The sequence below is a fragment of the Perca fluviatilis genome, chromosome 1, assembly GCF_010015445.1.
Source record: "Perca fluviatilis chromosome 1, GENO_Pfluv_1.0, whole genome shotgun sequence".
Lineage (NCBI taxonomy): Eukaryota > Metazoa > Chordata > Actinopteri > Perciformes > Percidae > Perca > Perca fluviatilis.
The window spans coordinates 45355749-45370952 of NC_053112.1; the positions used below are offsets into that span (position 1 = coordinate 45355749).

The 15204-nt window shown below is 40.8% G+C and overlaps 1 protein-coding gene across 1 annotated transcript in view; it reads left to right on the plus strand.

Moving 5' to 3' along the window:
* The first annotated feature begins 3123 nt into the window (after positions 1-3123).
* LOC120557260 (zinc finger protein 638-like) overlaps positions 3124-15204 on the plus strand; it is a 31759-nt gene continuing 19678 nt past the window's right edge. Inside the window, exons 1-4 of the mRNA XM_039797407.1 lie at positions 3124-4473; positions 8255-8316; positions 8704-8733; positions 10198-10397. Coding sequence (XP_039653341.1) covers positions 3124-4473; positions 8255-8316; positions 8704-8733; positions 10198-10397 — 1642 coding nt within the window. The remainder of the gene's footprint in view (positions 4474-8254; positions 8317-8703; positions 8734-10197; positions 10398-15204) is intronic.

Genomic DNA, 15204 nt, shown 5'->3' on the forward strand with positions numbered 1-15204 from the left:
AAAACACAGAAGATATTTTTGCATCATGTTATCAACTTGTACACTTTTGCCCTCCTTTTTTTTGTATTGGGAATTATGACAACCTGCATGTGATATCCTCTTCACTTAGGCTAAATGCTGCTTTGCTTTTGACCTTTTAGCTTAACCTTAAACAACATCTGGTGAGCTGATTAGAAATAAAATGAATATGATATCTTCTTCACTTAAATGCTGCTTTGCTTTGCTTTACTTTGACCGTTTAGCTTAACCTTAAACCGCATCTGGTAAGCTGATTAGAAATAAAATGATCTATTTGTCACTGGTATAGTTTGCTCAGCATGCAAACTCGTTTTTTCTTCTGAAAAGCTAATATTTGGTCAAAGGTTGCTCGGCTTGGTCTGTTAAAAGGAAACCTGTCCTCAAGGACTGAACCAAATTGATTGTGCACAGTGCACACCGAATTATGTTTTGGTATATTTATGGATAATTATACCAAAAACAAGCTAAATGTTTAGATCAGATGGATCGTCATGTCTAATGATAGTCTGTGACCAAAGATTCGTGCAAATAGTGTACATTGTGACCCTAGCTTCAGTGGGCTTGCTTTCTTCATTTGGTCTTGCAAGACATATATAAAATGTCAAACAGGCCTACATGTTGTTAAAGATGTTTTTGTAAGTGCTCACCACTCTTACTAGCGTTATGCAAAGAATGGTTTACATTTTCCAGGACATGGTGAGTGTGATTTTAGAATTGGTAGCATTGCAATGCTGTAATGTTACCTACAGGAAATATTCAGGGAAAAACTGCACTACGTTTTGTAGAAATGTTTTGTTCTGCTGTGAACATTTTGGCAAAGAGGCTGCCATGTGTGGACAAAGTATACTGTATTGTAATGCTGAACATGCATTGCAGGCTAGCAAGTGTTTTTTCGGAAGCAGGATTATATTTTTTTTTCTTTTCTTTGAGGCCAAGAGCTTTAGGGTTCTTTGTAGTAGGGCTGAACGATTAATTGCATTTGCGATAATATCGCGATATGTTAAAACGCGATTTCCTAATCGCAAAGGCTGCGATTTGGTCTCGATTTGATGACTCGCAAGAGCAAATCAGTCTGCACTACGCAGAGAAAGCATCAACTTAGCACGCTAACGCTACACTGTACCTTGAGCTGATCTCTGTCATTCAAACAATTCTGAGTTGAAGTTTAAAACTTTTACAGCCATTTTAATAAAATGAAGGGTTTTGTTTGGGCTCGAGTCCATACATGCAGTTAATGGATACAGGCACGTAGAACTGAAGGCTCGGTTGGCAGAAGCTAGCTCTGATTAGCCGGTTAATCTCGGGGGTTAGCCTCGCCCGTTATAAAGATATAAAGATATGGGTGGAGGAGCTGCCACTGAGAGGGGTAACAATCAGACTGATAAAATGATCTGGTTTTGGGAGCTACACCCGTGCGGGCCTGTGTTCTAACCTGTCTTATTAGTACACAGTTAATCCCACTGGCAACACCACAGCAACTAACGAAATATCTGACCAACAAGAGTGATTGGCAAAACCCAGAGGGGGGGATACAAAGACAGAAACGATGAAAACACACAACACCACCAAACACACAACAAACAGACACACACACAGAAAACACACAGAGACAGACAGAGAAACAACAGACAGAAAACAAGACAAACAGACAGAAGACACAGACAAGAAGAAGAGAGAGACAGACAGAGAAAAGAGAGAAGAAAGAAGAAGAGAAAGAAGACAGAGACAGAGAGACAGAGAAAGAGAGAGACAGACAGACAAGAGAGGACAGAGAGAGAGACATGAGAGACAGACAAGACACAGTAAAAATAGAGACACAAACGAGAGAGAGAGACATAAGATAGAGAGAGACAGAGACACAGATATAGAGATAGTAGAGATAAGATACAAGAGAGATATAAGAAGAGAGAGAGTAGAGAGAGATGTATAGAGAGAGTAGGACAGATATATAGGAGATAAGAAAGAGAGAAAGAGAAGAGTATAGGATATGTATAGAGAGTAGGGTAGAGAAAAAGTATATATGGGAAAGAGTATGGGGAATATGTAGTATGGAGGAGGAGAGAGGAGGAGAGAGTAGAGAGGAGGAAGGAAGGAGTGCAGGAAGAGAAAAAAAAAGAGAAACAAAAAGAGAAAAAAGGGAAAAAAACAGGAACAAAAAAAAGAGGAAAAAAAGGAAGGAGAACAGAAAAAAAAGAGGAAAAAAAAAAGAGAGGAGAGAAAAAAGGAGGAGGAAAAAAAGGAAGGAGAAAAAGAGGGAGAAAAGAGGAAGGAGAAAAAAGGAAGGAGATAAAGAAATGGACATGAATGGATGGAATAGTGAATGGAGGAAAAAGGAAAAGGAGGACAAAAGGGGAAAAGGAGGAAAAGGGGGAAAGGGACAAAGGGGGAAAAAGGGGAAGGGGAAGGGAGGAAGGGGAAGGGGGAAAGGAGAGGAAAAAAAGAAGGAGGAAAAAGGGAGGGAAGGGGAGGAGAAGAGGAAGAGAGAGAGGAGGAAGAGAGAGAGGAAAAAAAAAAAAAAGAGAGAGGGGGGACAACGAGGGAAGGGGAACAACAAGGGGAAAAACAGAAGACAAGAGAAAAAATAAGGGGAAGAAAGGGGAAAAATGGAATAGAAAAATGAGTACAGGCACAGAAAAAGCACAGGAGGCACCGAAAGAAGGAGAGGGAATAAAGGAAGGAAGAGAGATGGCCAGTGGAAAGGACAGATTTAGAAGGAGAAAGGAAAGGAACAAACAAATGAGGATGAACTTATTGTAAAAAGATAAAAATAAAGGGATGGAGAAAAAAGGATGAAAGAATGAAATGAGAAATGAAGGCTATCTAGCCAGTAACCACCCACAGCCCACAAAACGACAGTAAGTAAGCACATGAGAGGCAACCGCCGCCCAACAGCACAGAGGGACCAATAGAGGGGTGAAAGTCACAGAATGAAACTGATGCGGAGCTTAGGAACTAGGACATAAGGGGAACAATGTACAACAAGAACAACAATTTGAAAGTGGGAGAAACGACCATTGGTGGCCTAAGTATGATGGATAGACAGCATGGAGCCGGGTTTAAAGATGGATACAAAGGAAAACTACAGAACACACAACAAACGTGACCATGTACCACCACCACTCCCAGCAACAAGGGCCACAGCCCTTCTCTAATGGGCCCAGGCCTCCTCATCATCAGCCACCTCCAAATCAACATCAGAATCCATCTCCCTCTAATGTGCTGTCGCAGGCGATGGGTTTCCAGTTTCCTCGTCCCACCCAGCTCCCTGATGAGCTAGAGTCCGCCCTGGCTATCCGGGGTGCTAGGGACATGGATCACCGTCTCATCGACCATACGAACCGACCGAACCAACACCAGAACCAAGGCTCAGGTTCTGGGATCAGTCAACATGGAAGCTACGGCTCTAACTCAATAACACCCACCTCTGATAATCAGCCTGGCCACCAGCAAGGAGTAGACTGGTCAAACTACCAACCTCCAGCTAAACTGTTTGCCAATCCTCTACCCAGTGCTAGCCACCAGTCCCAACGACACCAGGGGCCTCAACAGCAGCCACAGAGCAGCCATGCTGGAACAAGCATCCAAAACTGGACTTCCCCCGGAAGTGACTCAGCAACATCCCAATCCCGGCACCCCCATGGTGGTGGGGGGGATGGTCAGGCTTTGTACACACCAGAGAGTGCAGGGAGCATCTTGGCTAGCTTTGGACTTTCAAATGAGGACTTAGAAGTGCTGAGTCACTACCCTGATGATCAGCTAACACCAGATACTTTACCATTCATACTCCGTGACATCCAGATCAACAAGTCAGGCAACCAGAAAACTGTTGCTCCCTCCTCCTCGTTTTCACGTAGCCATGATATGTCACTGCCTCCTTCCCGCTCTTCACCATTGGCCCGTTCACGCTCACCAGAAGTGCCCAGCCTTCTCACTGTTACACAGACGGCAGGTAAAGTCATTGACTATGGTCATGCCAGTAGGGCAAAGGACGAGAGTGGTACCAGAGAGACTTTCAAAAGAGAGCCGCTGTCCAGTGAAAGGACAGTTAAAATGTACCCATCCTCGTCCTCCTCATCAGCTCCAAAATTGGATAAAGTTGAAAGGCGGCAGATTCGTTTGGAACATAGTGAATCAAGCAAGCACGGAGACCGGGACTATCGCAGGACCAGTAGCGACCATCGCAAGAGCAGTCGGTCACCTGGGAGAGAATTTCCATCATCCAAATCTCGTAATCTAGACAGAGACTACAGGCGTGAAGGACCCATACCTAGGCCCTCATCTGAAACCAAGAACGAAGCTTCCTTGCGGCGGTCTCTCTCCTCTTCGTCTGGCTCAAAACCACGCAGCAGCAAGAAGTTACCTACCCCCACCATGATAAGTGATTTCTCAGCTGTGTCTCCAAAGGTGTATCCCCATACCTGCTCCCTGTGCCACACACAGTGTGATCAGGAAAAGGTGAGTGCCAACATGCCCTCGTACCAATGTCTGAAAGGAGTACATTCACATGTTTAGTTTTAATCTGCAGCCTTTCTTCACCAGGCAGTTGTTGAGATGAGTGATTCTGATGTCCTTCAAGTAGTGTTTTGAATGGTTTGCAATTTCCTGTGAAATGAGTAGACCTATATGATCCGGCTAGCTTCTAGCCAGCAAAACCAATTTTATAAAAAAAAAAAAAAAATGAATACTAACTATACGAGCATAGTGTAGTTTCCTTTTGAAAGCTTCAAGCCAGATATTTGTATGACACATTGTAATAACTCATGTGGCCCAGAACAGAAAAATGCTTTTCGGTACTAGACACCAAAAAAAACAAAAAAACATCATGGCTAAAAGCTAGAGATGCCGCGATCACTTTTTTATTTTATTTTGCTTTTTTTCTTCCAGCCATCGTCAATGAGCCAATCATGTCAAATTATAGTTTTTTGTTTTGTCATAGCAGCTGCTATCTGTTGTTAGTTATTAGGTATGCTAATTGTTAACTGACAATAAGACTGACTAATACTATCACTTAAACAGTTTTTGCATAATAAAAAAGACTATACAATATCTGCATTTAAAAAAAAAAAAAAAAAAAAAAGACTGGAAGGTGCTCAGCTGATGGCAGCTATAAAAACACAAGTTGAATTAAGTGTTTTTATAGCTTCCATTTTAGTAGCAATTAATTTCCATTCACATATGCATCTTGTTCATTAAAAACAAGTGAGATGTGGTGTGTGGTTTATTTGATTGACAGTGACTGACACCAGAGGTGAGAGTTATGTGCTCATCCTACCACATCTCCACCCAGGCTTTCTTCTCTTTGCCCAAATTAGGATGTTTTGACTTCAGTTATTGACTGAAATGGCAGTGAGCAGATAAACCAGGCTTCTTAATTCCCCATAGAAGATATTTGTCAAAGGACAACTGTCTGGTGAAGTAAAATAAGACTTTAGGTGTCCCAAAAAGGTCGGAAGTGCCCCTCCTTTTTTTTGAGCCACAAAACCTGTTTCGAAGCACTACACTACTTTGACAGGTATAGCCCCAAGTATTAAAAGCTACAACTTTGGAACTACTTTTTCAAATGCTACAGTTTCTCAACTAGAAGTTTCATTTGCAAGTCTATTGAACTTTTTCACATAACCATGAGAGGGGTATATGCAGAGAAGAAAAGTACTTTGGCTGTTTTGCTTATTAAATAAATAATTAAATCCAGCATTATGACATTTGTGAAGTACCAGGCCTCTTTACAGTGCACAGGAAATGTACAATAAAGAAACATACCATCCATTTTTATTCCTGGAAAATCATTAAATAAATCAAATTGTCATTGAGACATGTTTCACATGGCATTTTAGGGGTGTACCGTTTAGGAATTCAGGTTATGGTATAAGGGAAAGTTCAATTCAAAAGTTACTGTAAATATGAACTTTTATTTAGCTACATGTTTTCAATTCTATAAATGGTCAGGGAAAATGTCTACAAGATACGGTTATGTGTGTATATATACATAATTTTTCATTTTGTTTTTAAAAAAAATGGTTAATACTAAGAGGTTGGTATGAGCTGATCAAATCATAATAGAATATTTCTTCCTATTTCTTTGTTCTATGAGAATCTAGTGCTTTGGAATGGAGTTTCTCATGTTCTCAAATGGTGTTGTATTTGACTATAAGGAGGAATAACTATGTTTTAAAATGACTTGTACTATGCTTCAGTGTTCTAACAGTATTTTTTGTAGTTGAAGTTTGACGGTCTAAATTTCTCAAATATGCCAAGGGTATATTTGGACAAAAGCGGCCTGTAGCCTGATGAATAAATAGTCCCTTAATCATCAATCAACTGCATGTATGATCTAGCAGAAAGTGAAGTGGTCTTTTTCAACAATGACTGTAAGGTTCTATATGGTTGTTAGGTGTCCAACTCTAAACCTATTGGTTTATTTTGATGTTTGTAGTAGGGCTGGGCGAAAAAAAAAAAAAGATCCATGATTTTGTTTCACAAAAAATTAGATTTACGATTTTAAAATCGTCATTTATTTCCCGCCTACTTAAAATCAATCTGCAGGTTGACAAAGTAATTGTTCAAAACAAGTTTTAACTTTATTTTGTTTTGACACACACACACACACACACACACACACGGGGCATGTATACCATTATGATTATTGATGCCAATTTTGTAGAAATATATGTATTGGTTTGAGTGTTTCCCCTACCATTGTTTTTTGGGGGGGGGTGGCCCTCTACAGACCTCTGCCACAGCTCAGTATCAGCAGCATTTAGTAGATGTGTTGAGCCACAACAGAGCTCCTCAACAACCGCTCCGGTGCTCTGCATGGTGCTCTGCATGGCGCTCCGTCAGGTCAGCGGTAGTTCAGTTATCTGAGTATAGGTGACTGTGAGCCGGGTACAGCTCACCGCGAGCTGCCGGTCATTTCGGCGGAGATTAAAGGTCCCATGGCATGAAAATTTCACTTTGTGAGGTTTTTTAACATTAATATGAGTTCCCCCAGCCTGTCTATGGTCCCCCAGTGGCTAGAAATGGTGATAGGTGTAAACCGAGCCCTGGGTATCCTGCTCTGCCTTTGAGAAAATGAAAGCTCAGATGAGCCGTTTTGGAAGGTTACCTCCCCTTTCTCTGCTTTGCCCGCCCAGAGAATTTGGCCAACCCATGAGAGAGAGACATCATGGCTTTCAAACGAGAAAAGTGGCAGTTGGTCAAGGCCACACCCCCACCATCCACCTTGCCCCTCCCATTCTCCTCCTCAATAGCTTCAGACACAGAAATGGCACATACTAAGGAAAGCTCATTGTAGGACTGGCTCTAGTGGCTGTAGTTCTGCACCAAGGCTGAATTTTGGGAAAGAGACTTCAGATACAGTATTAGGGGACCACTAAGGTCTATATAAAAGCATCCAAAGAGCACCATGTCATGGGACCTTTAAGGTTAAGTAAGTAATGAAACGACTAGTTAAGAAAAGAACAAACCTTAGACCCTGCCGTTGCCATGTTGTTTGTGTATCTCTATGGCAAACACCAAATGGGGGAGGGCTGCCCATTCAGAACTACGGGAGCCCAGAGGTGAGAGTAGGCGGAGAAAACCGATTTTCATTTAAAACAACTCAATGTTAAATACACATTCGAGTTAATCGATAAATTCGATTTATCGCCCAGCCCTAGTTTGTAGACTTGTTGAACATAGGGAAGTACGCCACAGGCTTTGACAGGAATTCCATGAAGCACAGGCAACAGATTGGTCGATGAGCAGATAGTGGTTTAATAAATGGTTTGTCCTCTTTAGGTCTTGGAACATAACTTAGTAAGTTGATTGAACAGCACTAGCAACAAGAAGACTAGAAAATATAGTTTTTATTTTGTTTCTGCCCTTGATATATAGTCTGTTAATGGTTTTCTATTTTTAGCCAGGACCTGATTAATCTGATATTCAAAGCAAGTCTAAGCATTGTATTTTTTTTTTTTCTAGCAGTTTTAACATAATGTGGACATGAATATGGCATAACTGGGCCTCAACTTTTAGTTCAGGGTTTTCACACAGTGTTAAAAAAATGACACCAGGAAACAAAGATCCACTTGAGTTTTTGTCTCGGTACTTAAGCCTTTCACTGTAGATAAAAGTTCTGTAGTTTAGATTTTGCTAGTTTTGTTTATCATCCTACATGTGAATCTACCTCCTGAGGATTGATTCCATTCATGTCTGATTGTGATATCTTCCTCTCCCATTTGTCGTTTTTCTACAGGACTGGGTTGACCATATTAACACCGTCAACCACACTGCTGCCTGTAGAGACCTGCGCAACAAGTGAGGACTTTTTTTTTGTTTTTGTTTGTCCTGCTAAAGCCTTGCATCTCCAGTATATCTTTAGTATTTTGTCATAGTTACTTAGGTAACCATTCTGCATTTAGTTATTAATAGTCAACAAGTGTCAAATAGGAGGAAAAATAATGTGCATTAAGCAATTTGTTTTTAACGATAAAACGTATGCCCTTTGAGACCTGGTTTTAAAATCTGTCCTGAGTGATCTGATCACAGCTGGACATCTCAACAGTGGCACTACAAATTGCAGATTTTAAACAGTACAGCTTTGTATTGATGCATACAATTGCATTTAATAATTATTTTTTTAAATTTAGGAGTATTAAATGTTAATTGACATTCTAACCAATGTTTTTATGCACGTCTCTGAAGGTACCCTGACTGGAAACCAAACCTACCAAGGTCAGTTGGACTCGCAGTGACTAGCAGCCAGTGGGAGTCAGTTCTGTCAGTTGGCAGGTCTCACAAATTTCAAATAACTTGACTGTGCATATACAGCCAATGTCACACCGATCTTATTGTTTTGTTGGTTATCCATTTGAATAAAATGTGTAAAACATTAGGCTTCATAGAGTGTGAAAGTATAGTTAATGTCAATGTTTTAGAACCTGCAATATCAATAACAAACTGATGTGAATAATTCTTTTTTATTTCTCCTGTTCCAACACAATTTGCTTGCTACCTAATAGTCTGTACCTAATAGTCAATGACAGCTTTGTTTCAAGGTCTGCTTCTTAGTTCTGAATATGGGCAAGTAAATACATAACATGTTGTATTTACAACAGTTTTAAACAGTTGTTTGTGAATTTTAGAATCCTGAAATCTTAACCAGCCATGTTGCTCAGGCAGCACAAAACGAAAAACAAAACACTGGTATCAACAAGCGGTGATCCGATCACAAGTGGACAGCTCTAAGTAAATGTGTGAATGCACCCAAGATGCATTAAGGACGCATTGAGATCTGACCACTCGCATTCAATTAGGGGCGGTTTGGGCCGCACACGACCACATTGATGGACCGCCTACTTAACTGACGTTCTCCTGCGTAAGCGTAACCATGTACTCATTGGTTTGTCCGTGACGTCTGAGCCATTTGCAGCTCTGTATTTTAGCCGTGTTTTTTATTTATTTTAAAAAGTATTTCTCATGTCACAGAAATCGCTGTCTGTGATGGGTCGGTGTTTTTCTTCCGTTGCGCTGCACAGATCTGTCATCCCTGAAGTTCTTTGTGCCGCAAAGGTGGCAGTGACAGAGGTTACCACGTGTACTATAATCGCCACTGTTCATCATACACCCAACCGGCACCGGCAGATGCCCGACAGGTTTTTCCACACCACTCAAGTTTTCTCCCTAAAAGGGAGTTTTTCCTCGCCACTGTTGCACTAAATGCTTGCTCTTGGGGGGAATTATTGGAATGGTTGGGTCTTTGTAAATTATAGAGCGTACGTCTAGACCTACTCTATCTGTAAAGTGTCTTGAGATAACACTTTTTATGATTTGATAATATAAATAAAATTGAATTGCAGAAGTGCAGACGTTTCTGTAATACCTGATATATGGGACAGTAACAACTAAAATGTATACACGCACAACAAACTATTTTTCATTAAAATATGTAGGATATCTATGCAAACGGAAATGATGTGCATTTTTTTTGCAGATGGATCGCGTAATTATTATCCGATCCCAAGTGGTCACTCAAGATGCATGCGGAGTCTCATTCTGTGTATACTGACGTCTTTAGAGCTGTCCATTTGTGATCGTATCCCCAAAGACACGTTAATGACAGGTGTGAACAGGGCCACTGATCTATGCAAATGCAGGGCCTTTGAACTACTACTTGTTAATGATTTATCTTTTATCTAGTCGGAGTGGACGATACGGCAGCCGTGCTCTGTGGGATCCCAAGGATCACTCTCCATCCCATTCTGCTTCTCGATCCCTCTCTTGTTCTCCTACCCCAAGTCCTCCTCACGGCAAACGCAGGGTGGGTCGCCCCCACCCCCATAGGCTTTCCACGGGGCCTTACTCTTCTCACCATCAACCTCGCCACCAACACTACACAGGTAGGACACATGCTAGAGAGTATGCACAGTATGTACAAAGTATGAAAATGTGAAGCTTAATAACATGACATGGGGGGGCCGGTCTTAGACAGGCCTTATTTAGGATCCTGTTGGCCAACTTTGATTTTGGCTTTATTATTTCTAATCAATCAACAAGCCATTAAATTACCAATCTATCATTTATTGAAAGCAGGGAGTCCGTGGGGTTTTCAAAAGTATTAAAAGGTAGTAAATCAAATTAGTAAAAATTAAGGCCATTAAAAGGTATTAATTGCCATTTTACAAGATATTCATCTTTTTTAATGAGTTTTTTTTTTTTGCAAACTATGAGTTGTCCATTTGTTTTATTAGGTCTATTTAAGTTGATCTTGTAAAGTTTGTGTGATATTATATCCTCTCCCACATCGGGATATTATCTAGATCCAGATGTTGGGTCTGGGAACTCACCATTGACAGGGCTCAATCCGAGGGGCGGGATAAACGGTTTTCTTTCAAATTCCCTCTGCACGCTACAACCCAATGGCTACAACCAGGCAGAGCAACGGAGAAGATAGCGGAGCTAGTTAATAGATTAAACTTTTGCCGTATCCGGTTGGCAAAACTTTGTGCATTCTCTTAACAGTGTGGAAGTGTCATTGCTTTTACGTAAGTAATTTATTTGAACTAGTTCTGTAAAAATATACTATGTACTCCTAGCTCTCGATGTAGATGCTGTGATGGTTGACAGTGTTTCCTCTAGAATAGTTTTCAGCAGCGGGGGTGGGGGTGATGAACGTCAAAAAGTAATGTTACCTGAATGAATGTCGATTCTTTTTAGCATCTCTCATCACAGTCAGAAACATTGATTGTGCCAAAATATGAACAATAACATCGCTGTCAAAGGGTTTATCTGCTAATGTTAGCTACCGACCGTTAGCTTAAAACCATCCAGCAAATAGACGGTGCCGTTACCTGAAACCGGTGATTTAACGTCACCGCTCATTTTACACAGTTTAACAACAAAACAAAACACTGAGTGAACATTACTAGCTACGTTTGTCATGTTGGTTTTGAGCGGTATGCACCCCTAGTGGGGAAGAAAAAGCAATTCAATTGAAGCACTTACCATGAGATCACAGGTTCACTTAGTTTCAAATGGTTAGAATGGCATCACGAGTGCAAACAGTGAATGCTTGTTTGCTTGTCTGTATGTATGTCTGTTTTCTTGTATTTCACTTGCCTCATGGAATATTTTCTATGTGTTCTCATTTGGGTGTCTGTACATACAGAAGAAGGTTCACTTATTTTTTAGTGGTTATAATGGCATCAGTGAATGCTTGTTTCTTTAAACTGCTTTAATTTATCATTTTATTTTATCTATTAATTTTATTCTAAAGGTGGAATAAATGCAAGATGGGTAAGGGTTGCAAGATGTTTCCAAAGTCAGTGAGTCTAATCTATTCTGTTGACTTTCCCTATCTGCGTTGTTCTATTGGCCTAGAGGGTGTAGTTTTATAAATCTCAAACTCTGTTTAATGGTTAGAAAACGTGTTGCCGTATAAACCTGCAACTCAATGGCGTGCTGGTTTTAAAAAATATTGAGAAGGTATTAAAAATGGTATTAAAAGGTTAGTGGTGCACGATATATCGGCCGCCGATATAATATCTGCCGATATGGTCATTTTTTTTACACATCGGTATCGTTCCGATGTCAAAATAGGGCCGATGAATAGGGCCGATGTGAATCATTCCTGTGTATTTGACGTGTGTGTGAGAATTTCGATCTAAATCTGACCTGTGGTGGGCAGTAATACGCTTAACAGCGTCTATAGGCCTACTGCCGAAATCAGAAGAAGAAGCAGCAGCAACAACGAGTCTGGGGGCGGGGATGTTGGTTTTTGCCAGACGGAATCTGCCGGCGAAGTGGGACACTGGAAAATTTAGTAGACCACCGGCCCTCGGTGTGCGGGGGAGAGAAGAATGTTCGGAAATAAGAGGTTGCTGCAGCCTGCCGTACAGGTTAGTTTGACCGGCGGGCAGCAGCGGCGGCCGGAGAGGGCAGCGGCTGGATTGGAGCAATCATGGGGGAACATTCTGAGCGGTGAAACGCAAACGGGGGCTGGAGTATAGCTAACCTAGCTAGGTGGAAAGCTAACTCTAGCCAGCCACCTGTTCCATCAATGCTGCTTGCAAGTGTCTGCTCATTAGACAAACTGGACTACATCCAACTTCAATGAAACTCCCATCGCGAGTTCAGAGACTGCTGTTTTTCTTGTTGTGGAAACATGTCGCCGGGTAAGAGTGGAGATGGGCTGTGTCAACACGGGCTTTAATTAGCTGCTTGTATCCAGCGAAATGCTAACTGCTGGGGGAGTTTGTGACTAGTAAATGCCGACCATTATACATTTCACGCAAATTTACAACAGTGTTTATAATCGGCTACATTTAGCTATTGCACACACACGTAAAGTTCAGCTAACGCATACTAGCATTCGCGCTTGGTGGACTGTAAACACCTGTTTCGTATGTCGTTTTTATATATTTTAAATGTGTAACCATTAGAGCCACGTTGAAATGTTGTTTCGTGTATGTGGTTGAAATGACAAAACACATTTGGGTTGAGTTGAATGCTGCCTTACTGTCGGTCTGTAAACGGTAGGCATGGCTTGGGAGTGGAGTCTAAGCAGCGACGGCAAGTGCATTCTGGGATTTGGTGTCTTTCATCCATATGAGCCAAAAACACATTTTCTGGCTTATCTCAGCCTAGAAGGCACCGATTTCTATAATTTTGAGGGTTAGGCCTAACCCTAAAGTACTTGGCAGTTACTGTACTTACAGTTCAGAAGACTGTAAAAGCCAGTGTCTGTTCAGTCCAGTTTGTTCTGGCTCCATTTTCACATTTTACCTTTTTCAATACTTTTGGCTTTGGCCATTTAAGGCCTACTACTGAAAAGCTTTCGGCCAATCGGAGCGCTGCACCGGGATGACTGTAGGCTTGCATGTCATGGCTGAACCGCCTCAAAAAAAAGATTCTGAATGATTTCTTAACCAGAGAGATGGCCTTTCCTCCACACGTCCAGGCTAACTCACATAGACAATATATAGAACCTCCTCGCGCGTTCTGCACTGTGTGCAAGACAGACATCGACATCAGTCACCAAGGGGCAACAGGTAATGAACACAGTCCCATCAACAAATACTCCACACCCCCCGAAACATAATGATATTAAAAATAAATGGATGATAAGAAAAAAGCGTTCATAGTGTCCAGTGATGGGAGTAACGTGTTACAATTCAGTGGTTGAAATGACTGCAGAGACGGATATATTTGCGACACGGACATTATTTTCCTGAGTTGTTTACGCTGCGTTGAAGCGAGCTGTCCTGTCACTGTTCCATGGTCAGGGCCAGAACCAGAGACGGTAACTGACAACATCGGTGTCCTGTCAGCGGCGACAGCAATGTGACCGAGCAACTGACAGATAACATGTCGAGAATTAATGTTTAGTCTTGCTACACGTAATATTACATTTAATCAGTGGTGGAAAGTAAATATAGCCTTCCATCGGCTACTTTTGATTCAATTTTAATTGGGTATTTTTCATTTTCTCCTACTTATTAGGCTACTTATAGTCCACCACAATTCAGAGTCAAGTAGGCAATTGAACGTTTTACTTAACTATTTATTATATAGCTTTAGTTACTTTGCAGCGTCAGATTAATAATACAAAATAATATGAATAAATTATGATGTATTAAAGTGGATAAAGATGAGACTTTGTTGACCCCGTGGTGAAATTCACAAGCTACCTGCCAACAATACCGCTTCTATTTTGGTGAAAGTAACGCAAAAGTAGTGTAAGCATTATAATTCAGAGACAGTAATATTGTAATATAACTAATTACTAGTAATCAATAATGTATTACATTTTGGAATTAACTTGCCCATACCTGGTGTCAATAGGCTAGCCTATCACACCTGCCATCATTCCCATTATTTGGGGGCAGTTAGAAAAGTGGTGGAATGGCTAGAAAACTAAAAGGTTTTAGAAAGGCCAGGTGCTGATTAATGTAAGATAAAGGTAACAGGCTATTTATTTGATGTGATGGCAACTGACATAATGCAATGTCACCCAAATTTTTAAAAGCGTATCTGAAAATATCTGACCCATGTTATTTATTAGCCTATAATTGTGTCTCTGTCAGGCTTCAATCTTGTGCTTTTTTTTAAGTAGTTGCTTTAGGCCTATTTGAAGTTGCTTTATGAGTAAATCATTACTTAAACTACTTAATTTCCCTTCAGTAATCAGAAGAAGGCTACGTGTTAACCTGGTCTAACTCTCATCTTTAACACAGAACTTAGGCATATTTATTAGCTCTCTCTGCCTCCTGTTGGTTAGACTAACAAATATACGGGCACAAAATATTGGACAGGATATAAGAAAACATTTGTATAGTAGTTTCACTACGTGTACAGCCATTCATCCACTCCTCTACACAGTAATAATAATGCATTGTAATCTAGAAGGTATTGATGAGCCAAACAATGTATTTTCAGGTGGAAGAAGTTTCCATGGGCTATGCCTCCTGTACAACAGTTTGTTTTCAATTCAATGTTAGGAGTGATAGCAGTAATTGTATAACATTTATGGTCTACTTGTATATGGTTATGGAGTAACTAAAAAATCTTGATTGGTGAAATTATATTATGTAGTATGTAGGGGTGGTACGGTTCATGAAAAAACACCCAAACCGCTCGGTTCGCTAGTCTCGGTTCAGAGCATGTGTGTACCGCACGGTTCGTCAGTACACTGTTAATGTGCACTAA